General features: G+C 37.5%; 1 protein-coding gene across 4 annotated transcripts in view; it reads left to right on the top strand.

Moving 5' to 3' along the window:
* LOC127454855 (echinoderm microtubule-associated protein-like 5) overlaps nt 1–27,842 on the top strand; it is a 206,223-nt gene that overhangs the window by 152,388 nt on the left and 25,993 nt on the right. For 2 of the 4 annotated variants that reach the window (XM_051722326.1, XM_051722324.1), the window contains exons 16-28: nt 426–519; nt 4,020–4,120; nt 4,501–4,694; nt 4,777–4,888; nt 6,797–6,924; nt 11,030–11,171; nt 12,476–12,628; nt 12,848–12,979; nt 15,178–15,266; nt 16,855–17,031; nt 21,023–21,224; nt 21,495–21,621; nt 26,660–26,738. In XM_051722326.1, coding sequence (XP_051578286.1) covers nt 426–519; nt 4,020–4,120; nt 4,501–4,694; nt 4,777–4,888; nt 6,797–6,924; nt 11,030–11,171; nt 12,476–12,628; nt 12,848–12,979; nt 15,178–15,266; nt 16,855–17,031; nt 21,023–21,224; nt 21,495–21,621; nt 26,660–26,738 — 1,730 coding nt within the window. Of the gene's footprint in view, nt 1–425; nt 520–4,019; nt 4,121–4,500; nt 4,695–4,776; nt 4,889–6,796; nt 6,925–11,029; nt 11,172–12,475; nt 12,629–12,847; nt 12,980–15,177; nt 15,267–16,854; nt 17,032–21,022; nt 21,225–21,494; nt 21,622–22,775; nt 22,791–26,400; nt 26,410–26,659; nt 26,739–27,842 lie in introns of all 4 variants that reach the window. The other 2 variants (XM_051722323.1, XM_051722325.1) reach the window with 2 other exon arrangements.

The raw sequence follows: 27,842 nt of genomic DNA, 5'->3' as shown, positions 1-27,842 counted from the left end.
ACCAGTTATTTTGCAAAATAAACAAATAAACAAAGAAAAATCTCTTCGTGTTGGTGTCCTGATCACCTTGTCTGGGTTTATTTTGATAAAATGACCAGCTGACTATACATAATCACTAATTTCCTGTCTAAACTCAAAGATTCCAATGTCTAGAATAGCCTCTCTTATCCAAGAAAGAAAAGTCTCCTAATGCCTGTCAATGTCGCAGACCTAAACATAGATGATTATTCTCATTAGACGCTATCCAACTAAAATTCCCACTGGAGCGATGCATTTGTTAACTGTCACATTACATTACTTGAGATGTCTTGTTTCGTAGTTAATGGGGCGGAGATGGCATAATGAGATTATGCTGTTATGGAGTTATTTAGTGGCTGATGTTGAGTGTAATCAGAGCAGCATGGTGTGTGTGTGTGTCTTCATAGCGGATGGGAAAAGGCTAGCTTCAGTGGGTCTGGATGACAATCATACCATCGTCCTGTGGGAATGGAGGAAAGGAGAGAAGCTCTCCACCATTTGGTGAGTGAATAACAGCTGTGAGCTTTGATGCTATAGGGACCCCATGAAATTTTCAAAATTGGAGTTTTGTGGCTTTTAGTCCATGTCTGTTAGCTTTGAGGCCATCTATGTGGCAGTGTACTCCTAAAAGTTTACAAAATGAACTTTTAGTAGATATACATATTTAAAATTTACAGTCTTTCTCGTCCGGGAAAAATATTGTTGCCTTATCCTGTATAAACATTTTTGTCTAATAAAATGATCTCTTGAGTGATAATGGCCTTCTCCTTAACCATTTGTAACCAATTAGCAATAGCAAATAATGGTTTTGCTAGGTTGTGACGCAAATGGACAAGCCCTTCGAAATTTCAATAGAAAATACTTCAATAAACAAAAGACAAATCAAAGTATTTCATGGGGTTTTAATGAAAGAGAAACTACATTTTCATTAACAATTTTGTTTGTGCAACTCTGATTTTATGGCACCAAATAGTTTACTTTTTTAGTAACACAATGCTTTGAAATAGTTTTCCTAGTTCTCTTTTTGTATCTACATCCCCTAAAAATACTTTGGTGTCTATACGTTACATTAGATAAGCTTCTCTATAAACTCCTTCATGACATTAGTCTGTTTATCATACAATCTTTCATCTCAGCATGGTCATTAGCACAGAAGCAAATGCGGAAACCTGCTGCTTTTTTTCTTTTTTTTTTATGGCACAGACAACAGAAGTTTCATCCTTCTATACAAATTGCCAAACTGTCCAATATATCGGTCTACAAATTTACAAAGCACTATATTAAGGACTTTTGAGTGTCTTAAAGTAATAATTCACCCAAAAAATCTAATTCTAATGATTTACCAGTTTGCTGATCTTCTCTTGTGAATGTGCAACAATGTCAAGGCTTGTAAAAAGGAAAGTTGTGGCTTTTTTCTGATTGAATGAGCCATGTAATTTTTATAGTCAAAACAAGTGAAAAAATCTACCAGTGCTGAAGAAGTAATCCAAAGTATTTAGAATAAGTTACTGACCTTGAGTAATCTAACGGAATACGTTACAAATTACATTTTACAGCATGTATTCTGTAATCTGTAGTGGAATACATTTCAAAAGTAACCCTTCCAACCCTGTTAATGAACGATATTACGTTCTGGAAAAATTCTTGATTGTGATTACAATTATTAAATAAATCGAATTATTTATTCAAAAAAGTCTTTTATCGTATTACAGTGTTACAGTGATTTTACAGTTAAGGGGTTTTTCACATACAGTGGCAAGAAATGTATGTGAGCCCTTTGGAATTAGCTGGTTTTCTGCATTAATTGGTCATAAAATATAATCTCATCTTCATCAAGTATAGACAAACACAGTGTGCTTAAGCTAACAACACACAAACAATTATAATCTTTCATGTCTTTATTGAACACATCCCATTAAACACTCACAGTGCTGTGGAAAAGGTAAGTGAACCCCTAGGTTAAAGACGTCAACAAAAGCTAATTAGAGTCAGGAGTTGGCCAACATGGCATCCAATTCATGAAACGAGATTGTAGGTGTGGGTTAGAGCAACTTTGACTTATATAAAACACTCAAACATTTTGAGTTTGCCAAGATGACTCAAAGTGCGCACCGCAGAATGCTCAATGAGGTAAAAAAAGAACCCTAGAGTGACAGTTAAAGACTTGAAGGAATCATTGGATCTGGTAACATCTCTGTTCATGAGTCTACTATACGGAAACATTTAACAGGCATGGTATGCATGGCAGGACACCATGAAGGAAGCTGCTGCTTTCCAACAAAAACCTTGCTGCGCGCCTAAAGTTCGCCAAAGACCACCTTGACACTCCACAACGCTACTGGGAAAATGTTTTGCAGACTTATGAAACTAAGGTTGAATTGTTTGGGAAGAACATGCAGCACCATGTGTGGCATAAAAAGGGCACTGCATACTGACATGAAAGCACAACGTGAAGTACGGTCGAGGGAGCATCATGAATTGGAGCTGCTTTGCTGCCTCGGGGCCTGGAACGCTTGCCATCATTGAGGGAAAAAAGAAATCCCAAGTTTATCAATACCTACAGGATAATGTCAGGGTGGCTGTGCACCAGCTGAAGCTCAGTAGAAGTTGGGTGATGCAGCAGGACAATGACCATAAACATCAAAGTAAATCCACTACAGAATGGCTTCAAAAAAAAGAAAATCCACCTTTTGGAGTGGCTCAGTCAGAGCCCGGACCTTAACCCAATAGAGATGCTGTGGAAGGATGTTCACACCAGACATCCTAAGAATATGGCTGAGCTGAAGCAGTTCTGAAGAATGGTCCAAAAGTCCTTCTGAACATTGTGCAGGTCTATTCCGCAGCTACCGGAAACGCTTGGTTGAGGTTATTGCTGCCAAATGAGGATCGGCCAGTTATTAAATCCAAGGGATCACTTACTTTTTCCAAAGCACTGTGAATGTTTAATGGAATGTGTTCAATAAATACATTAAAGATTATAATTGTTTGTGTACTGTTAGCTTAAGCACATTGTGTTTTTCTATACTTGTGACTTTGATGAAGATGAGATCTTATTTTATGAGCAATTAATGCAGAAAACCAGCTTATTCCAAAGGGTTCACATACTTTTTCTTGCCACTGTAGTTTTGTGCCTAACAAGACCTCTAAACCATGGTAAAATCACTGTCCTGTCTTGGCTTGTTACTTTAATTGAGTTAAGTTTCTGAGTATGTGCTTGCTCTTATTGACTGAAGCAGTTCTATTCCCTGTCTGGTTGCTCCTGAGTTTAGAGGTAGTGCAGAGCTACAGTCAGTTCCTCCCTGGGGCCTTCTCTGGTAGTAAGGGTGGGTGTGCGGGTGGAAGTTAATAGGGCCTGGCAGTGCAGCCGCTGCTCAGTGCTCTGCCCCCTCCACACCGGGGCCTAATGCAGAGTCCCCTGTGCTGCTGCCTTCACCGCTGCGACTCAGACAGTGGAAATAGCACAGCAGACAGGTCAATTACAGCCCAGCAGTGCTTCTTGTGAACCTTTAAAGGAATGGATCACCCAAAAATGAAAATTATGTCATTATTTACTCACTCTCATGTTGTTATAAACCTGTATGCTGTAAATTGTTTTTCATGTAATGCAAGTAGAATTGCAATCAGCTCTTTTTCATACAGTACAACAACAATTCATACTAGTAACCAGGGACTGTCAAGCTCATAAAAAGCTATTTAAAAAATACAACAACCTCATAAAGGCACCATAAAAGTACCATTAAAGTAGTACATACAAGCTTGCATCTAGCCTGCATCCATGTCAGATTCATAAGAACTACTATAATGATACTTTTTTTTGGTGTTTTTTTGTAATTTTAAGAGTACAAAAAGCTTGACAGCTCTTAGTAAAGCTCTGTAAAGATTGTTTTAAAGATTCTGTTCCACTGACAAAATACTTTGAAATGACATGAGAGTGAGTAAATAATGACTGAATTTAAACTGTACCTGTTTTTAATGGTTATGTCTCTCTTATCCATTTAAAGGGGAAGTAAGGAAAAAATATTTGTCATTAAAATCAACCCGTACATGCCAGACAAACTGATCACAGCTGGAGTGAAACACATAAAGTTTTGGCATAGAGCAGGTAAGACTAAACATCTTGTGAAGTTTATGAATTATTGCGCACACGCATGTGTCAAGTTCGTAGAAATGTAATTTTTGTCAATGTTGTTTTTTTGCATTTTGTACAAAACAATTATTTAATGACTTTAAAAATGTCAAGTGGTGTAACCACCAAGTGAAAGGTATTCAAATAAAAAATTCCCTTGCACCCTAAATACACGAGAGTGTACATAACTTAATCATTAATTTCAACAAAGTTTTCAAACATATTTTGTAAGGTAAAAAATATGTTTTGCAAATATCATGAATTTTCATGAAAAAAAAAAAAAGAGTATAAAAAGAATTGTGTGGGAAACACTGACTGATGCTGATGTTGATTTTATAAGCCTGTGATTTCCTCAGGGGGTGGACTGATTGGGAAGAAGGGCAGTATGGGAAAAACTGAGACCATGATGTGCGCTGTGTATGGCTGGACAGAAGAAATGGTGTTCTCTGGAACCTGCACTGGAGATATTTGCATCTGGAGAGATATGTTCTTAGTAAAAACTGTCAAAGCTCACGACGGGCCTGTTTTCAGCATGCATGCCCTGGAGAAGGTACAAGATTCAATTTCAAACAGGAAATGGAGCCACTGCCTGCTTCAGAAATGTAATGTGTTTTCTTTTTTTTTTTCAAAAGGGCTTTGTTACTGGTGGAAAAGATGGTATAGTGGCTTTGTGGGATGACACGTTTGAGAGGTGCCTCAAGACGTATGCCATCAAACGAGCGGTGTTGGCCCCAGGCTCAAAAGGTGAGTTTTCCCTCACATTTTTGAGCTGCAGCAAAGTGCAACAGTTTAGTTCAGGAAGTAAAAATCCTATTAATTTTCACCATAAAGAAATAGATTGTTAGTGTTCAAATTTAAACCTTTCAACACAGACCTTCAATGATCTCAGAGGTTGTTAAGTGATAATATATACTTTTGTAGAAGCCACAAGTGAGTATGATACCTAATATTTAAACTTTAATTTAAATTTAATTAAAAAATTTGGTTTAGTTGTCAAATTCCTGGTGAATAACTACTCTACCCATAATCCTGAAGAGAGAGCTACCAATCAGAGAAGTCACTGCTACCATAGCATCTTGGATAAAATTGAGTGCCGTAGGCCTGAAACTCAAGTTGAGTAACTTGAGAATAAAATATTCTTGATTGGAGTTTTTCATCCTTGATTACTTCACGTCAAGATTTCATATACATTCAGTGGTCTCCTGAAAATTCGGTGACTATGGTGACATTTTTGCAAAATGACATTATGTGACATTAGGTTTTTAAGGAAAAAGCTCCATCAGGTTCTACAATCAACAAAACCTACCACCCTACCCTAAACCTTAAACCTAAACCTAACCATTAGTATTATAAAAAACAAATGTGAGATGAAAAACAAATGAGTTTTTTGGGGAGAGGGGGGGTGGGAAACTGCTGCAAAAGAGCTTAGCAGTGAATGTCCACTCCCATGAAGCAAATTACATAATTGAGTAGGTCTCTTTACACTCTCAAATTACTTTTGATATAGCCTATATATTTTTATGTATCTGAATTTAATCTTGCAATATATTAAGGCTAAAATATGTTTTTTTTATACTTAAAATTTAGTCTGTGCAGTATGGACAAAAAAACATCAAATATGCATAGATATCGCATAGATATTGTGATTGCGGCTTTAATTGTGATTTTGGTATTTCATTTTTCCTTATTAATACATTTTACATTCAGAAATTTCAGTGTTCAAAAGCACATTTTAGGAGGGAAAAAATGTATTCGCGTAAGTGACAGGCTAGATGATGGCATCAATGATTTTTCTTTTTTTTATATACTAATTTTAACATAAGTTAACATTATTTAACTTACCCTACAGTCTTTAACTTTCTTTATTAGCCATCCTGATTTCTGTTCTATTATCTCACATACTTGCACACTGCATTCTAATAGCAAGATCTCGTCAGTGTGCAAAAGACGTGCACTAGTCAGGGGTGCGTTTTCCGAACAACTACATAACTCACTGCTTAACCACCATAGTACGATGCATACTTGGAGAAATTAACTTGCTTGCGCAACTGTTTCCTGAAATCATAGGAACTATGTCGCACATCCATCGTTCAATCCAACAACACAGAGCTGACGTTAATGACGTTATGAAGGGGGTGGAGTAATAATTTGTGCGGATTTTAAATTATAATAGCTCATTTACACATACAACAAAAGCTGTTTAATGTGTGAATGCTGCTGAAGACATGAAAGTGACATGCACTATGTAAATGCGACAGATGCATTGTGCTGCAATAGTGGGGTTTCCCTCTACAACATACTCTGGGGTTCCCCCGCCGCACTTGAGCACATACGCAAATGTGCACTCTTCAACACCTTTCCTGCTTCCTGATGTGATTCTCCTTGTGACTGCCTTGGTCCCTATCACAAAATCCTTCTGGAGAAAATTAATGGGAAAAATTATTTCGTAACTAAGGACAATGTTGCGCTTAATTCAGATAATGCATATATGAAGCCTCTTAGCTTCAACAATGTGACATTGGGTAACTTGTGCAATAAAAGCTAATCAGGTCAAAAACCACCATACATCTTCTAAGAGTATGCTCTGTGTTTAATAAATATTATGCCAAGGTCATGAATGGGTGTTTATTAATAACACGTCCCCTCCTGCAGGTTTGCTTTTAGAGGACAACCCCTCCATTCGTGCCATATCATTGGGTCATGGACACATTCTTGTAGGAACAAAGAACGGAGAGATTCTGGAGGTTGACAAAAATGGACCCATCACTCTTCTGGTTCAGGTAAGGTACACTTTCAGCAGTTCACTGTCCTCCTATTGAGTCATAGCAGCACATCTGAAGAGCTTTACGCTAGAGTTTTCTGGGAGGTTTCTAGGCTTGGGATCAATGCCTTTTTCAAGCATCGATAATCAGAATATTTTCCTGATCATTATCTATATATATATCAGGATTTTTCAGCTATAGATAGGGTTGCTTGTTGCACAATAGTCTTTGTCTTTTTCAGAACTAATTTTTGGTAAAGCGTGAGTGGTAGGGTTAATTAAAGGGGCTCGCTCACCGTATGTGGACGACATGGTGCATTCTAAAATTCAAAACAATTATTTTCTACGAAGGTACACACCCATGCCAACACTCAGCATCAAAATTCTTCAGTGCCATGTAGCGCAACTGGCATAGTTTTCCATTAAATTCGAACCAAATCATTACCAAAGGACAAAGACTGTAGCCATCACTGTATGAAATATTGTTTGCAAGTATCTTTCATAGAGCCTACACAATGTATTTCAGTTACAAGTATGTCATTTTGAGGTTTGAGAGCTTGAATGAAAGACCTATTCAAAGCTACATAGAGAAATTGCATAATAAACATTGCCATTTCTCAGTTTGCGCAGTTGCACCAGTTTCATACACTAACCTGCAAACTCATCATTGTCACTTTGTTAATTCTTGAAGAAGTACAGTACAAAAACCTCAGTAACTTTGGACTGCCATCTGCTGCGCCGCATCAGTCCATCATCTGTGTTGTGATACCCAAGGAGCTCTAAAATATCGGTGATACCTGTGCCTTGTGACCTGCTTCATTATATGACATATCACCTCCTTATGGTCTCCCAACGCTATTACGCCAGACTGTTAAACAAAAAGCCAACTAAGTGAAATGGAAAGCACGCAAATTAGACTTCTAATTTAAATGTTGGCTAATTTTAATACATCGATGACTCAAAAACCATTGATATAATAATGTGCATGGATTACATAATCAGATTACAAAAATCAAGTATTTGTAATTGGATTAAATCACATTTTAAAATACTTGTAATTGGACTACAGTTACTTTTGTATAGATTACATGATTACGTATTAACAAGGCACTGGCAGTAAATTGTTAATAATTTATTCATAATTTGCATATCAATATCATCATATTCTTAACCTGAAGCGCAATAGTCTCACAGATGAAAATTTTGAGCATGTGCTACTTTTATGTTACAACAGTAAGATATGCACCTCAGCTAAGGAATAGGTGATAGACTATTAGTAAGTAGTGAGGGTTGAAAGTAAGTGTGTCAGAGTTTTGAGCTGTTAGCTTTGACTAAGCAGAGTCATTGCTGTTGATTTCAGGTTCATTACTGTTTGTTCATATAATGTTTCTGTTCTTTTATGCACTTAAAATGAATAGATATGGTTTTAAAAATGATTTATTATTTCTTACTACCTCACCAATGGTGTGCATCTCACACATTAAACTTAATTGCTTCAAAGGATCTTGTAGATGCCATCTCTAAGGGTCCTGCCCACAGGGTAATAGTTCAGTTGCAAAATGTGCAGCTATATGGAACAAAGCCCATCACTCTACTGTTGCTGATGATGCAGTGGAGTCCACTGCATGAAACTTGACATAAAACTTGGCACAACTGTTCCTTGTGTGACTCGGTGGAACTGTGCTGTTTTAAAATATTTTGCTCTTTTAGAATATTCTTGCTGTTCAAAAGATAATATCTTGCACCTCAGCTTTGGGATAGGTGATGGAGTAAGCAGTAAGAGTTAAAAGTGTTTCAGTGTTTTTAGATGAAAGCTTTGTCCTAGGCAACATTGTTGCTGTTGATTTTATGGTCATTAATTTTCGTTCATTTTATGATTGCTTTATGTTGATTTCCCCTGTAATGTTCGCAGTGCTGCTATTGCTGCTGCTATTGCTTTATGCACTTAAAATGAACTTGATGTCTCAGTGTTTTGAATTATAAACTTTGGCCATGCACTGTCATTGCTGTTAGATTTAATGTTTATTTCATTCATGTAATGTTTAATGCACTTTTTAAAAATGTCACAAGGAGCTCTTTTTATGAGGTTCTTTTTGTTAGTTATACAGAATGGAATACATTTTCTTCCTCTTTCTACTTTTATGGTAAAATGATTATCCCACTCAAATGCATGTGACATAAATAAAATAGAATTAGGTTGAAAATAATAATCTATGAGATTACGTTTCTGATTGCTTTTTTTTTTGTCATGCAATTTGTAATCAATACCTGATTACAATTCACAAGTAATCCACCCAGCACTGTTGATATTTTATAGCATCCCTAGTGGTTTCAAGGGTGTTGCTATACATTTGCTAGGGCATAGCTAGGCGGACATTAGGATGTTCTAGGTGGTTGCATGGTGGTCACTTACTGGCCCAAGTCAAAAGAGCCCACCTCCAAATCTCTATCATATTCTGGTCCATAAGTTTGACTTAATTCCCACCTTCAATGTAGTATATTGAATTTTTTATGTCTGTTTTATTGTCCACCATGTAAAACACATCCAGTTGCTAAGAAAACAAACAACCTCTATTCAACAAGCCACATTATTTGAGTTATCGTTTATGTCCCTTGGACATATGATGCAGTTTTAATTACATACCTTGTTACATTACATGCCTTGCCTTGTTACACTATTGAATAATAAAGAGTTTAATTTATAATGTATTCAAAATTATATACTGTACTCTAAGCTTCACTTCATTTAACATAAATGTCAATATCAGTTTGGACATTCAAATATTTAAAGGTTTAATTAATACAGTGTTTCCCTTTCAAAGTAATGAACATATACTGAATACACACTTTGAGCTCAGTATTGCAGGAAATTAAGCAGTTTAACAGATTCCTGTAGCCTTTGCCCCAGTAAATTAAACTCTCATTCGTAATCTATTATGTGCATACATTACATGATTAATGCCTGCACATACCTTGTGGAACAACATGAAGGCTGTATATTTTCTTATTATTTAGCTATATTAATCTGTATACACCTGCTGCTACTGTATGCTCTGACGGTGAGCTGGTAATTTGTTCAGTTTTCAAAACCACATTCTTACAGTTAATAGCCATTGAAATGACAACAAAGTAGCGCTACATGTCTATCTAACATGTTTACATAGACATATAATTATAAGAATGTGTCTGTCTGTGAATGCCCCCCATAACTGAAGGAACATTAGAATAGAATATGTGAGTATGAATAAGTTGGAACTATCCTTTTCAATACCATCATCTTGACTTGATTTTAAACATTATTTTGCTGCCTTGCAAGCACTGGCATTTCCTTGGGAACATGTTAATTTTTATTTCCCATTTCCTATTGCAACACCTGGAGGTAAATGACCCTGAGAATGATGAGCCAGTCAGGTGTCTGTCTCTGTATCCACTTCTCAACATGAAGCTGCTTGTAATGTTGTATTATGCGTAGCTGAGATTTTGCTTCACTGGAAATAAAATTGCTCCAGTTCCATTTCAAAGAGAAATAAAATGATCCAGACATTATAGTTACGTAACAAAATGTAAATGGCAGTAAATGCAGACTGGGCAAAAATAGTAGATTTCCATTATTTCTGCACTCCAACTTCCATGGTTTAAAGGTATTTAATTTTTAAGTTGTAGCTCAGCTTGACAGGGAACAACAGGTTTTTGGATGCTGATTAAATGTGCATCTGTTTGTCTCTGGTGGTTTGCACTTTAGAGTCAGGCATCATGATTAATTACTGGTTGGTGCTTGTTATTGTTTAACTCAACACTTTGTGTCAAGTACTTTGTACTTACTAAATGTAACATATCATTTGTTGCAAACCCTCCATTGTCAAACATTCCCCACGGCCATTATTTCATCTTGTTAATTTGTCAAGCAATTATTAGGATGGAGAAATAAAAAAAAAAACAGCAAGCATTTAGCAAGTAAAGAGCACTCTCTGGGCCGACCATGCTGCAAGAAAACATTTCAGCTTGATTAAACTGTTATGTACTATACACTGTGGGAATGGCATGCTGATTAAGCTGGTCTTTTTAACAAGGAGTTTGTTAGTAGCCTTACATTAATAGTTTTTTATGGGGTGGGATTTATTTAGGGTCACATGGAGGGCGAGGTGTGGGGTCTTGCCACTCACCCTCATCTGCCGTTGTGTGCCACTGTGAGTGACGATAAGACTCTGCGCATATGGGACCTCTCGCCCAGCCACTGCATGCTTGCTGTACGCAAACTCAAGAAAGGTAGGCAAAAGTTTACACTGCCTTTACACTAGAATATTACTGACAGTGTTTAATAAGATCACTAAGGTCATTACCAAACATACAGTTGCACCAAAAAGTATTTGGGCACTGAAGTAACACTTAAAAACTTATCAATCTAAGATACTCTGCATACCAGCAGTTTAATCAGACAGCCATAATAGAACAAATCCTTAAGATAAACCATCAACTTAAATTAAATGTATTTGATGATCCTAAGAATTAATTGGGTCTTAACATATTGTAATAAACAATGGTAAGTTACTTCACAATTAAAAGAGGATTGTGTAATAGGTTAACTTCATCTTACTTCCTAGTTATTTTATGGTATGTTTCCATATGTGGTTATAAGCAGTATGATGATGGAATTTTCATTTTTAGGTTAGCTACTGTATAACTGTTACTGTAGCTCAACTGGAAGAACATGGTGCTAGCAACATAGATATACTGTACATAGGTAGATACTTTATTAGCAGCTTTTCCAATGGACTGCGATAGTTGGCGTGTCCATCATATCGGAACGTTTAGGAGCCATTTGTCAATACATGAATGTACACTGTCTGCAGCATTTTAGATTATATAAAATTCCAAATTAAACTGAGTCTTATAAATAATTTTAATAATGAGAGCACTGCCGGAAGCTTCAAATATATAAGCTGTCGTACTAGTGATCATAAATGTAATGGGATAGATGGGTCATAACTATAAAGGAATCTAACTCCATAAACATCTGGAATATTTTTGTTTATTCAAATCATTCATTTATTTTTTTATCTAAAATCCAACATATAATCTAAAATCAATAGTAAGGTCACATCACTACACATAGTAAGTTGTATTTATATATAAAACTTTTCAGAGATTTATAATAGTAAGTTACTGTAAATAAATCTTACTTGATACAATTTCATGACTTCACTTCTAAAACAGGATTTTCCCCTCTACAAATGAATATATCATGGCAAACATGCTGAAAATTAGCACCCAGTCAGTCAATTCATTACTTGATTAACTGTTTCCACTCAAGGTCTGAGGCGTCTCCTCCATTCACTTGCATTCAAACAGCTCTCCTTTTTGACTGTTCCAAGATGGCGCCATGGTTGATGTATGTGAACCAGCCAAATAAAGCATTTACTGATGTATATCTATGGCTAGCAATGCCAAGATCATGGGTTCGATTCCAAGGGAACACACAAACTGATACAATGTATACCTTGAATGCACTTTAAGTTGCTTTGGATAAAAGCGTCAGCCAAATGCATAAATGTAAATGTAATTTGTCATAGGAGGGCGATGTTGCTGCTTCTCTCCGGATGGGAAAGCTCTGGCAGTGGGACTCAACGATGGCAGCTTCCTCATTGTTAATGCAGAGACTCTGGAGGACCTGGTGTCATTTCATCATCGCAAAGACATCATATCAGAAATCCGCTTCTCTCCCAGTAAGTTAACACACAAGCTTGATACAATGGGATTGACTAGGGTACCCAGAATGACAGCACGACATATGTTCAGTAAGATAGTATTAACTATTTCTGTACCTTCACATATGCTAATGTAGTTAAAGAGTATTTGCACAAATGTATTAACATTTTAATGAGAATGTGCTATCTGGGTCATAGTAAGAGCTCAGAATTGAATAAAGAAACACTTCTTTGCAGTAACAGGCAAGTATTTGGCCGTGGCATCAGGCGACAGCTTTGTGGACATATACAACGTGATGAACAGCAAAAGAGTCGGTGTTTGCAAAGGCTCCATGAATTATATCACCCATCTGGACTGGGACAAGAGAGGTGAGATAGATGCAAGACCAAAGGCTGTAGATCAGATAATTCAAGTGCTGTTCACACTGTCAGCATTTAACAGCAACAAAGCTACAACAATTAGCCATGTGTCATATGTCGTTGGAAAGCTCTCAAAGAGTAGAATACAACCAGTCTATTTGTTTTACTCACAGACAAAAATTTTGCGAGTAATAGCTAAGTACATATCTTTGACATGCATGTTACTTGTAAACAGGTGTTGCTTATAAGCCACATTTTCAGTTATAACTTCAAAACAAAATAACCAGAACATAAACATCACATACAGTACCATTACTTAGAGGAGGGGATTCCTGTTAAAATTAGTACACACACAATGTAATAAGATGCATAGATCATTAAATAATCCACACAAAGCACAATGCGCACAAAGCACATGATGTGCCATCTGGCTAAAAGCATGTTAGCTTTCGTGGATCAGGAAAATTATGTAGTACGTTGTCCAGCATCATGGAACGCTAAACCAATCGAATTAGGATTCAGATTGCTGCAACCAGAGGTGGAAGTCATCCAAATATGGGCAGAGAGGATCATTCACTCTAATTACATATGACAATCAGGAGATGGCACCAAGTACATGACACAGACTCAATGATGACTCAAATGACACAGAATGGAACTGAATGAGATCTTGTTACTCATGTCTGCATGCTTTGGAGAGAGATCATACCTTTAGTCATTGTTGTATTTGCATCTGTAATTAGTTTTTATGTACAATTATTATGTTTTGTTTGTTTGGAGAGGCTTTTGGTCACTTTGAGATGTTTTTGGACAGAAAGATAAATTATGTTTGTAATGCTAGAACTTTTGATTGCTTTGTCGTCCTAACACAAAATTTTACTGTTACAGGTGACATGTTTGGGAATTATTATTTTTATTAATTATTATTAATAAATTATTATTATTATTATTATTTTTTTTTTTTTTTTTTTGGTGCTACCTTATTTACACCCTAAGATATATAATGTAAAATCAGAAAAATAAGAAAAAAGTTAATTTTTGACAAGTTTTTTGTGATTTTTTTCAGCAATTCCTTAGGCTGATATCATAATGTATATCATAAAAAAAAAAAAAAATTTAAAGTAATTGTAAAAGTACCATCAAACGATAAATTGCTTTGAAATAAAATGATGCCAAACAATTGACCCCTATTTTTTTTTTTTTTTTTTTTTTTTTTTTGTAGAGTTATAAGCCTTTAATTTTGGGCATGCCACTGAAACCGGAAGTCTTTGAAAACACCCTCAGAGCTTAAACTTGCAAATAAACAGTGACACTAGTTGAAGTCAATGGATTCCAAAAGAGTTTAATTCATTTACTGATAATCGTTCATCTTGTTCATGATATGATGCATTACACATAGCTGCAATTTATTTACAAACGCTTTCCCTTCCAGAATGCTAATTTTAGTGGCAAGAAAACTGATTTTTTGTCCATATGGAAAGACATCTTATTTTTAACAAGCTATGACCAGTTGTGCAGCTCACCAATTGCGTTAGGGCAGCTAGCAGTAGGAAGGCCTCCTACGACCTTGTCAGTGTGAACACCCCTTCAGAAGTGAAATGACTACCCAAATAATGATTCATGTGACATAGTAGGCCCAATACTCAAGTTTGTATGAACAATCACGTTGTTACATGTGGACATTCTACGTTTAAGAATAAACGTTACATCATGTCCTAACCAGGAATTACATGATAAAGCAACAAGTGACATTTTGTTGAAATCTTGGTATCTATATCTGCAGCATCGTGTTGAATTACACCACCCACATCAAAATCTTATTGGTCCACAATCCCACTCTTCATAACTGTACATTAAATATAAGTTCTGATTGGCTGAGAACGTGCCGCGCAGCAGTTTCACCTTACTCATCTCATGGGAAAATCGGCAACAGGAGGTTGATTGTTTTGTCTTTTAAAATCGGTCTATATCCTCCAAATTTCATAACCGCCCCCCAGTTGTCATAGCTGTAACAACAGTTGTGTGCATGCGCAACACTACTGAGACCAAAACTGTGTTCTTTCACTTATTCTTTGCAAATGTAGTATCTCGCTAATCGGAGATCGCATCTGGTTAGGATTCAGAATTTAAGAGATTATCAGTGCTGGACTGTTACATCTCAGATACTGATGTTTGACACAGAAGTCTCTTTTGTTTTCTTTTGTTAGGGAAGCTTTTGCAGGTCAACACCTCAGCAAAGGAGCAGCTATTTTTCGAGGCCCCACGTGGAAAGAAGCAAAGCATTCCTGCCACGGAGGTATGGATCCTACGTATTTCACAGTGGCACCCTGGGAAGGGGAAGGGCAATCTTAAGGTCAAGAACATGGCCCACTTTTCATTAGCTTGACTATATTTGGAGGCAGGGAATTAGGCTGTGCTTAAGGTCACCAGAAGGTTGGGACAGACAGTGAACACACCTTAATAACGTAAGATTTAGTAGTAGCTGGAAGCCCATCAGCGTGTCTGATGTTCTGCTATTAGCTAATTGCACTGTTTCTTTAGGAGCGAATTTGGCTTTTGTCCCTATATACCTAGAACAAGAGAAGAGTTTGAATTTAATATTGAGTTTGAATATAATACTTTGCTCTTTCTCCTAAGAACTTGAAAATTCATACTTTCAATTAAATTATTACTGATGTGCACAATTTTTCACTTTCTTTTTAACAAAAAATCACTGTCCCCAATACTTCTGTCATTACCAACACCATGCATTTTAGAGATCAATTGAGTTTTTCCCCCCCAAAAAAATTGGTAATAATGGAATTGAGAAGTGACAGTGAGTACATCTCTGCCAGAGCAGCAGAGATACAGTTTGATAATAAGAAATCTGAAATTTACACCATGATCTGAGAGTAGTTTTATTAGGTGTCATTACCAAACTGGTTAGTATTTTAATAATAATTTAAAAAAAAGAAAAAGAAAAAGAAATTTCATTAGTTCAAAGTTAATTGTCTGCTAGCTAACTGTATTTTTAGCATGTCCAAGGTTTTTTGCCCAAAAAGTGAAAAATGTCATTACAATCACGAATCATTGCCATCACATACATTATCAAAAATCCACACTATATCACACATCATGCCAAAATCAACAAGTTTTTATTTTAGAACATATGATAAATGATTAAACACAGATGAAGATATTGAAAAAGTTGTATTTTTCAAAACTACATAATATGCCCCAAAAAATTTCCCTTATTGAATGTCTATGTATTATTCTGTATATTGATGAAATTGTATTGTCCTAATAAGGAAAACATGCAATTAGCAGCAATTTAATTAGTCTGTCTTGCCCTGTAAATGTTCACGGAACTCCAACTCCTGAATTATTCATTTCAGAATCGGAATGAACTTTAATGCCGTGTTCTCATGTACACAAGGAATTTTTTTTTTTTTTTTTTGGTGATAGGAGAAAATTACAGTGAGACACAGAATATAAAACAAGGTAGGAGTATAAGTGGACATACAAATAATAGGACATATAACAGAATGGTGTATGTACATGTGCAAGCGGTAATGTAAAGGTAGAGGTATGTACAGTTATTGAATTAAATATGTTAATTTACATATGTACATGAGATATGTATTTACATTATTGCCCTATGGGGGAGTCCTGAGGCAGTTTAATTGTTCAAGAGGAAAATGGCCTGAGGATAAAAACTGTTCTTTTGTCTGGATGTCCTGGCGCTCAGTGCTCTGTAGCACTGGCCAGAGGGCAACAGTTCAAAGAGAGAGTGGGCAGGGTGTGTAGGGTCCAGAGTGATTCTACCTGCACATTTCCTCACTGTGGAGACATACAGGTCTCATACATTTTAAATTAACTAGAATTCACACTGTAATTTCCCTCAGGTGGAGAAGATCGACTGGAGCACATGGACGTGTGTGCTGGGAAGTTACTGTGAGGGGATCTGGCCTGTGGTCAGTGAAGTTACTGAAGTAATGGCTGCATGTCTCAGCAATGATAAGAAGTTGCTAGCTACTGGGGATGACCTTGGATATGTCAAGCTCTTCAAGTATCCAGTCAAGGTTAAGATAATATTATCCCATTTGATCAAGTGAATCTCACAAAAACCTGTTAAGAACATGTCTGGGTCATATTTTTACCCCAGAATAAAAAGAAAGAAATAATGGGGCCAACTTTATATTAGTGTTTTTTAACTACTATATACTTAAGCATTTGATCAAATGTACACTGGCGGCCAAAAGTTTGGAATAATGTACAGATTTTGCTGTTTCGGAAGGAAATTGGTACTTTAATTCACCAAAGTGGCATTCAGCTGATCACAAAGTATAGACAGGACATTACTGATGTAAAAAAAAAACAGCACCATCACTATTTGAAAAAAGTAATTTTTGTTCAAATCTAGACAGGCCCCATTTCCAGCAGCCATCACTCCAACACCTTATCCTTGAGTAATCATGCTAAATTGCTAATTTGGTACTAGAAAATCACTTGCCATTATATCAAACATAGTTGAAAGCTATTTGGTTCATTAAATGAAACTGTGACGAGGAGGAGGGCGAGGCCGGGCTGTGACTACGCATGCCTGGCCCCCAATCGGGCTAATCAGCCGAGGAGAGGGATAAAGGCGGCCGGGTGCGGCAGTTCGGGAGAGAGAGAGCCACATGCAGCTGCCGTGTGTGCGCATCTGTGTTTGTCTTTTTGTTTCATTAAATATTACTTTGATTGTTCAGCCGGTTCCCGCATCCTGCTTTTCCATTTTAACCATTACATTGGTTAGATTGGTGCCAAAACCCGGGAAGGAGGAGGGATGCGCTGTCGTGGAGTCCTCGCCACTGCCGTCCACCCAAAGGAGCAGCCGCGGCCGTCCGCCGGGGGATGGAGGAGTCACTGCTGGCCTCACTGGACGCGGAGGAATGGCCGCCGTCCGTGAGGGGAGGAGGGGCTCGCTGCCGGCCACCTGGAGTGGTGGAGCCTCTGCCAGGGGCGGAGGGTCTCGCTGCCAGCCGCCAGAACACAGAGGGGCGTTCCATCCGCCAGGGGTCGGAGGACTCGCTACTGTCCGCCCGGGGAGGAGCAGCTGTCATCCACCAGAGGGTGGAGGAGTAGTCAAGGACCAGACAGTGTGTCTGGGAACGGGCGAGCAATTTTTTCTCTCTCTCCTCTCTCTCTCTCACTGTCGCTACGACTCTACCTTTCCCTCTCATCTTTTTCTTCCCTCCCCTTGTTCCCCTCCCCAGCTCTAGAGAGGCAAGGAAAAGCCTGCCGGCAGGCGCAGCCAGAAAGGCAACACCACCCCCACCCCACCCAGAAAGGAGTTATTCAGAAGTGTATAAAAAAATAAAAATAATACATAAAATTATAACATTACACTTTTTTTTATATTAACCAGGCATTAATTAAAATAGGGTTTAAAATGGGGTTTCCAATAAACAGCTGCTAAAGGAATGAAAGTAAATAAATAAATACAGATTAGGGATAGTTCACCCAAAAATGAAAATTCAGTCATTGTTTACTTACTCCTGTGTTGTTATAACCCTATTTGTCTTTTTCTTAACACAAAGTGTCAATAGGCCTGCCCACCCCCCCCCCCCAGTGGCCCCCCCTAAATTGGAGTGGTAGAATGGTAAGAGTGGTATTCAGTGACCCCACATCATAGGAAATAGACCAAACAAATGATATTTAAACAAACATCAATGCATGATGACTGCATAATAATATTTAGCAGGGTTAAGTTTAATTTAAGTTCAGTATTTATTAATTATTCACTTATGGTACAAAAGAGACCATCTGAAAAGTCCACAAACTGTATTAAAACGTCACTGGTATCTTATTTAAAAAAACATTTACACATTCTAAAGATTGTAAATTGTTTGTTTAACTTACACTTTAATTGAATCCCTTACAAGCGCTAGTTCATGAAAGCCCATAGGAGCATTTTTAGGCAGAATTCTCCAACTACAACAAGCATTGACCATTTGAGTTCAATGGTTTATGCCTGTATGTTATAGTCATATATTCTTTAACCTAATTGTGCTAATGATATCATTGTAAAATTGTCGTCTCTAGAGAGCGCGGGTAGGAGAATCTGAATGTCAAACGAATAACCACATCTTCTGGAGATAGGGTAAAAGTTTCAGCGTTGGTTTCGCATCTTTGGACGCGCCAGCTCCAGTTTCAGTTTTACTTAATGTGGATTATATACGTGCTGGTGTAGGCTAAATATAAGTATAAGTTAAGTTACTTTTACAGCACAATTTTCCACTTTATTATCACAAAACCCGATCTGGATCTGATTTTCTGCCTTATTGAATGCACCTGAGCTCAACTCGTTAGAGATTGCTCTTATTTGGCAAGCATTCATTACAAAATATTTTGTATATGTGTATGCACACACTTATGTTATTTATAATAAGTTAATTTTTTCACTGTCTTTAATTCAATGTTTTGCATTGTAGAATTCAGAAACAAGACAAATGTAGTGCAGCAGGTTTGGCAAAACAAATGAACGAATATGATGAAACGGCACACTGGAACAGATGTAAAGAAACGGGTATGAAGAAACAGCAGCTAGCGTAATACAGAGCCACACCGCACCTGCAATGGCAAATTTATTATAAATACACTTAAAACATAAAATTGGAACCATTATAAACCACCCCACTAAAGCCCAAATAAATAACTTACCTTCAGTGAGAAAGGATCTTACCATACGCTAAGCTCACCACATCAACGCATTTCAACCTATTAATATATACAGATTAATATCGGCATTGTTGGGTACAGGCGCAGGAATAAAAAGCAAACTAACCGGCACAGAGAACAAAGCTGCAGAGTTGATCCTGCTGCATCTCTTGCAAACAAAATGCAAGAGAAGCACTAAACAGTTTACAGGGAAGATAACAAACACAACATCCTCTTTATGAACACCATTTATCAATCAAATACTTAACGCGCAGCGCACCAATCACAAGGGAGAGGCACACATGTGCTCAATAATGGAGAATTGAGCTTAATATTAGCAACTGCATTCTCTAATAAGAGGCGCACACAAAGTGCGTTCAAAAAGGAATGCGTATACACACCAACAGACATAATAATGTTTTTAAAAACACAGTAAAGGACTACCACCCCTGGAGTCACGAGTTCAAATTCAGGGTGTGCTGAGTGACTCCAGCTAGGTCTCCTAAGCAACCAAATTTGGGCCGGTTGCTAGGGAGGGTAGAGTCACATGGGGTAACCTCCTCGTGGTCGCGATTAGTGGTTCTCGCTCTAAAGAACAGCATGGCAACCTGGCTTAAAGTTTGTGGGTAAAACCAGAATGTTAGTGTGTATTGACTTATTGAAACATTTGTCATGAGCCTATTTGTTTATATATTTTCAAAATTTGTACTCAAATTTGGTGAATCTTTGGTTGTCTTTAAAAAATTGCATGTCCGCAAATATTAAAACAGCAAATTATTTTTTATATGTGTACAGGGGACATTTAAGCTATTATACAGTTGCCCCCCTACAAGCACACCCGGCCCCACACTGCCCCCCCCCCCCCCCCCAGTCAAAATGGGCTAGAACCGCCCCTGTTTATGACATCACTGAGCACAACATTTTTTCACAATATCTCCCTTTCTGTTAAGAAAAGAAAGTCATATAGGTTTATAACAACACAGGGGTGAGTAAACAATGACTGAATTTTCATTTTTGGGTGAACTAATCCTTTAAACGTAAAAATGTGAAAACATAATAGTGAATTCTTTCTTTTGCTATTGGAGCAAATGGGAATGCAAATATTTTTTTCTACATGGTCTCCCATTCACAACTACAGAAGTTAAGTTTACCCTACCTGGGTTAAATCTGGGTTCCAAACCAGAAAATGTAAAAAGAGTCTATTATAATTTATAATTTTATCTTTTAATTTTTGGGGTGAAAATGTGACCTGAAAATGTTTTTGTAAGAATCCCACTTCCAGTACAGTGAACAAGATGGTACTAAGTTAGATTCTGGTATGAATCTTATAGTAAAGGTAGTTTTCCAATAATGTTAACATTTTCTTAATAGGGAAAGTATGCAAAGTTCAAACGGTACATGGCCCACAGTACGCATGTGACTAATGTGCGCTGGTCACATGATGACTGTCTGCTGGCATCTGTCGGTGGCTCTGACACCTGTTTGATGATCTGGAGTCATGAGAGTGAGGGCTGTCGAGAGGCCAGACAGTGTGACAGTGAGGAGTCAGACATCGAGAGTGAGGATGATGGAGGTAAGAAAGATAGTACAGTTATCATTCAGCTTATGAGAACAATTACTACTATCATCCACTGTAATCTATTTTTATAGAGGGTAGCCATCTGTCATATCACAATATCTTGAATCTTTTAAAGAATAGTTGACCCGAAAATGAAAATTCTTTCACCAGAGGGTACAAAAGTGATGCAGCTGTCGTTCCTCATGTCATGCTATACCTGTGTGAGTTATCTTACCACTTATTCTTTCCCCTTTCTCTTTATTCTCTATCTGTTGTTCCGTGTAGGGTACGACAGTGATGTAACCCGAGAGAATGAGATCATTTATGTAATCAAAGCCTTGTCTACAAACATGCGACCCATGACAGGGGTCAAACCCCACTTACAACAGAAGGAGCCATCAGTAGATGAAAGGTAAGTTAGGAATGTCACCCAATGTAGCGTCAATAGTCACAGCAACACTATGTACAATTCTATAATAATTATTATACAACTGTTAGTTCCGGTGCTATAATCTGATTGGACACGTGGCATTCCAAGAGTGCTGATATTTAGTATAAAAGCATTGGGATGCTTCACTGTATCACTCTGCTTTTCTGCATTTGTGGCATTCCAGACAGGCTATCAGTCTGTATGTTGCTTGGCAACACAAAACGGTCGATCCTGCTTTGGCTTTGTTTGGAACTATTTTCATTGGTGGAGCAAAAATAGATCAAATAACTAGCCATATGTGCCTAAAATTTTAGGTACTTATTATATTAACTTAGAACTGCTGTATGAAAGCAATATTACACTCAAATTGTGCTGTTAAGTGACAGTTTTAAAAACTCTCAGATGGAGCTAAGATTTTTCTCTTTTCTTCTTACTTTACTTTTACTCTTACTCACATTTACATGGCTTGGCTCATGTCAAAGAAGCTGAAAATATAGAGGGTTTGAATGAGCATAGATTTCATTTAAATACAGTACTGGCAAATATTCCCAAGATTTCTCTGTTGTACTATGCATACCTGGAATGTTTTATCAAATCGATAAATCACTTATTTTTCTTTATTTGTGTTAACTCCTCATATAAAAGGTGGATTAGTGTTTAAATAACTTGCAAATAAATTTTATTTTTAAATGCAGTAATCCTGTCAGTGCTGTAATGTGAAGTGTTGTATACTCTTAGTTGTCCACTCATGTCAAATGCTTCTATAAACTAAATAATTTATAGGTCAAATTTATATTCCACCATTACGATCCCATTTTATATAAGCACATGTTGGTGGCACTCTCCCTAAAGCCATAATACTTACTGTGTACTACTACAACTGGAATACCTTACTAAACACTAAATTGTCTTTTAACATTTTTTTTATGCATACAGCTCTAATCATCTGCCACTTTTTGATTATGAAAAATTATGAACTACCACAAGACAACAGTTAATATAATAGATAACCAGAGAGTGTAATTGATGGAACACTTGGGCTTTAAGTGACATGCTACCCTCATGTCTGTCTTTTCCAATTTCCCTTACTCCCGTGTCTGTCTCTGCACTGCATTCCTCTCTGTCTCCACGTGAAGGCAGGGCATAGTCAGGTAAGAAGATGAATAAGTGTCACTTGTTCAGAAAATTATAAAAGCTATTTCTCGTGCTGCCTCCTCTCATCTCATTGCCGCACAATAGCCTTCATATTCATAAAACCACCTTCCACACGCTTTATCATAAAACTGCCTGCCACTGAGTTGTTACACTTATTTTAAGCTTGGGATGCTTTAAATGCAGGTAATGTCAGTCTTAAATTAGAATAAATGCTGCAGCATTACATTAAGTGTTTTTCTGGCACACATTCTGTCATTGCTTTGTAGTTACTTTATTATTGCTCCCCATTTCTAATCATTTGAAGAGTAATGTTGCTTCTTGAGCAACTGGGAACTTTGCTAACGCTTTGCTGCCTTTGCATTCTCTCTCTCTAAAAATCAAATGTAAAGACATGTGCTGGGTAAGGAACTAAATCTGTAACTTTCCAAGCTGAAAGCTACTTATAATTTATAGTTAAATTATGGTGAAGCTACTCATTTGAAAAAGTAGTTAGCTACATTTAGCTAAAAATTAACCCTAAAACTAACCCTAAAGCTTCTAGAAAAAGTAGTAAACTACATTAAAGCCATTTAAGAAGGCAATATAAAATTATGTAAACTATATATATATATATATATATATATATATATATATATATATATATACACACATACAGTTGAAGTCAGAAGTTTACATACATTTAGGCTGAAGTCATTAAAACTAATTTTTTAACCACTCCACAGATTTAATATTAGCAGACTATAGTTTTGACAAATCTTTTAAGACATCTACTTTGTGCATGACACAAGTCATTTTTCCAACAACTGTTTACAGACAGATTGTTTCACATTTATTTGACTATATCACAATTCCAGTTAAGTTAACTGTGCCTTTAAGCATCTTGGAAAATGATTTAGACAATTAGACAGTTAGCTTCTGATAGGAGGTGTACTGAATTGGAGGTGTACCTGTGGATGTATTTTAAGGCCTACCTTCAAACTCAGTGCCTCTTTGCTTGACATCATGGGGAAATCAAAAGAAATCAGCCAAGACAATTCTGGTTCATCTTTGGGAGCAATTTTCAAATGCCTGAAGGTACTACATTCATCTGTACAAACAATAGTACACAAGTATAAACACCATGGGACCACGCAGCCATCATACCACTCAGGATGAATGGATTTTGGTGCGAAAAGTGCAAATCAATCCCAGAACAACAGCAAAGGACCTCGTGCTGGAGGAAACAGGCAGACAAGTATCTATATCCACAGTAAAATGAGTCCTATATCGACATAACCTGAAAGGCTACTCAGCAAGGAAGAAGCCACTACTCCAAAACCACCATTAAAAAGCCAGACTACAGTTTGCAAGTGCACATGGGGACAAAGATCTTACTTTTTGGAGAAATGTCCTCTGGTCTGATGAAACAAAAATTGAACTGTTTCGCCATAATGACCATCGTTATGTTTGAATGAAAAATGGTGAGGCTTGCAAGCTGAAGAACACCATCATGTTGTGGGGGTGCTTTGCTGCAGGAGGGACTGGTGCACTTCACAAAATAAATGGCATCATGAGGAAAGAAAATTATGTGGATATATTAAAGCAACATTTTAAGACATCAGCCAGGAATTTAAAGCTTGGTCACAAATGGGTCTTCCAAATGGACAATGACCCCAAGCATACCTCCAAAGTTGTGGCAAAATGGCTTAAGGACAATAAAGCAAGGTATTGGAGTGGCTTTCACAAAGCCCTGACCTTAATCCGATAGAAAATGTGTGGGCAGAACTGAAAAAGAATGTGCGAGCAAGGAGGCCTACAAACCTGACTCAGTTACACCAGTTCTGTCCGGAGGAATGGGCCAAAATTCCAGCAACTTGAGAGAAGCTTGTGGAAGGCTACCCAAAACATCTGACCCAAGTTAAACAATTTAAAGGCAATGCTACCAAATACTAACAAAGTGTATGTAAACTTCTGAACCACTGGGGATGTGATGAAAAAAATAAAAGCAAAAATAAATCATTCTCTCTACTATTATTCTGACATTTCACATTCTTAAAATAAAGTAGTGATCCTAACTGACCTAAAACAGGGAATGTTTTCTACAATTAAATGTCAGGAATTGTAAAAAATTGAGTTTACATTTATTTGGCTAAGGTATATGTAAACTTCTGACTTCAATATATATATATATATATATATATATATATATATATATATATATACTGTATATTAGTGCTGTCAGTCGATTACTCCTTCCATAGTATGAAGATAGAAATGCACTAAAATAGCACCAATTAAAGTAACATTAAACGTTTCCCAAAGTCTTAGTGGGAGTTTGACTTATTGAAAGAACTAGTAGGTTGCATTTTCATTGCAATGGGCATTAAATCTCTTAAACTTCACAATATTAATCAGCCAGTAGACTGTGGCTATCCGCTTTGTTACAGCAATCGTGAAGCCGCATTCATAATTCGTGGCAGGGCGTCAGTGCCAGCTTCAAGCATGCTTTGAACTCCACATGAAAAGCGCTTGCAGACAAAAATGTCTCATTTTGCGTTTTAGTGGTAGTTAAGACTTGGCCTGCTTCTGTTGTAATTAAAATGCGCTTTAGGCTGAAAAATACTTGATTTCTTGAATACTTGAAAAATACTTGAGTTCCATTTAGGCTTGTTTTGTACAACAAATAGCATTAAAAGCTCCTTTCACCCATCATTTTATCTCTGACACAGAAGCGCTGTTGTATGTGTGTTTGTGGTCTGTGTGCGTCAGTATAATGACTCCGGGTGGACACATTGCAAAGTTTCCACCCTTCCAACCAGTGTTTATGCTGGTTTACGCTGCATTAACAGTCAATTTGTTAATCGCGATATACAACTAAAACATTTAATAAAACTGGATTGAAAACATGAACAGTAGAGTTTAACAAAATACTTCACCATAAAAATGATGCAAAATGCCACAGTTGGGCTTCTGTGCAGAGATTCAAAACGGTGCATAATTTGCAATTGTTTTTTCAAACTAACAGATTCACTTAAACGAAGGCTTTCCAGTGCTGCATATGAAAGAGACAGGATGTTTTAAGGAGAGCACGTTTGATTTGACTCAGCTTGCTGGATTTTAAGGATGTGTGTACAATACAACAAAAATAACAGCAATATAGCGCTTTTTCACATTACACCACTTCTCTTTGGAAAACGTTGCTAGTTTCTGGAAAAGTTCAACTGTTTTGAAAACAGCTGTACTATTGTCAGGATACTGAAAAATGTAGCTACGTACGTAGCATTGCTACTTTTAGTAAGCTACATCCCAACACTGTTACAGACATTATCTTATTGAGTGAGGTAGATTTAGACATACGGCTTCTCTCGCTTAACCCCCTCTCAGCTCTGTGGACTGTTTATGTGTTGTTTTAGACCACATGCTGTCAAGCGAACATGATTGTAGTTGTCATGGAGAACATTATAAGTGGTTGATATTGTATTTTGTGTTCTTAGTGTCCCTGTGTTGTGTTTCCTTGTTAAATGGAGCACTTTGGGGAACTGGTTACAGTGAGACCACAGCTCTAATTTTCTCTCTCTCTCTCTCTCTCTCTCTCTCTCTCTCTCTCGGTTAATACTGCCTTTAAAGGGGCTCCAGGTAAGACTAGACCTGTCATTCACTCCATTGGATATTTTAGTTTTTTTTAGACTAAATTATAGTTTATAGATTCACAAACATTTTACACAGACTTTTATCATCGTTCAGAATTTACTATTACAAGACATGTTTTGAAGTGAAACAGAACCGCACACCAGATGTCTGGTCACCTTTGCACCCTTTCACTGAGTGACCTTAATAATGATGTAAGTCTGATTAAGAGGGGGTGTTTTTGCTTGTTTGGGTGCAGACCCCCAGTGAGCAGGGCTCCACCAATGCCAGAGAAACTACAGAACAACAACGTGGGCAAGAAAAAGAGACCCATTGAGGTGAGTGATCACAATAAACATTAACTTTTGTTTGTGGAATATACAGTAGGTAAATGAAAATTCTATTCAAACATCAATCCAGTAATACTATCCAGTATTACTATGCTATCCTGTCCTGTCTAGTACCATACCATCCCATTCCTTCCTTTCCTATCCTACCCTGCCCCATCTAATCCAGTCCCATCCCACCAAAACCCAACCCAACCCAACACCTCCAATCCTATCCCATCCCATCCCATCCTACTGTATTCTACTCCACTCTACTCTACCCTGCCATACCCTACTCTACCCTACCTTATCCCATCCCACCCTACTCTACCCTATCCAATCCCATCCCATCCCATCCCATCCCATCCCACCCTACCCTATCCAATCGCTTCCCTTCCTTTATTTTACTTCACTTTACCTTCCCTTCCCTTCCCTGTCCTTTCTTTTCCTTTCCTTTATATCCCCGTACCATCCTCTCCTTTCCTATCCTGTTCTGTCCTGTCCCATCCTACATCCCGTCCCTTTCCATCCTATCCTTTAAAACAGTGTTTCCCAATCTTGTTCTAGAAGCCCCACAACCAGGAATTGACAGTAACACACGCCCACCCGCCAAATGCGGGTAAAAATCGGAAGTGGCGGGTAACTCTGTCACCCTTACTAGCCACTTTGGCGGGTGGCCGAAGTCGAATTAAATTGTATTCATCCCGCATTCAGCGCTTTATAAGCATTTAATATGCCTCTCATAATTTACTTGCGCATCTGTGCAAGGCGAATGAGGCGGCAGCTGCGGCAGTTTTCACGCAAACTGCCGCAGCGCACATTAGCGTGCTCCAGAGATAGAGCCAGAGCTCTGGGACAGTGCAGAGCGAAACTTGTATGATTCATTCGGGATTTATTTGAAATCACAGTGGCCGGCAGAGACCACAAATCTTATGTGACCCATTTGAATTATACTGAGAATCTTCTACTTACTCTGCATTGAGGAAGTTGAACCTCTCAAACTGATGAGGTAAAGAGACAACAGTGTGCCATGCATTAACATCGATTACATCGTCCAAACTAAAATGTTTTACTGAAGTAACACTAACTGGTAACTGGTAACTTTATCTTGATCCA

The sequence above is a fragment of the Myxocyprinus asiaticus genome, chromosome 17 (assembly GCF_019703515.2).
Source record: "Myxocyprinus asiaticus isolate MX2 ecotype Aquarium Trade chromosome 17, UBuf_Myxa_2, whole genome shotgun sequence".
Lineage (NCBI taxonomy): Eukaryota > Metazoa > Chordata > Actinopteri > Cypriniformes > Catostomidae > Myxocyprinus > Myxocyprinus asiaticus.
This window is presented reverse-complemented; position numbering and strand designations above follow the sequence as displayed.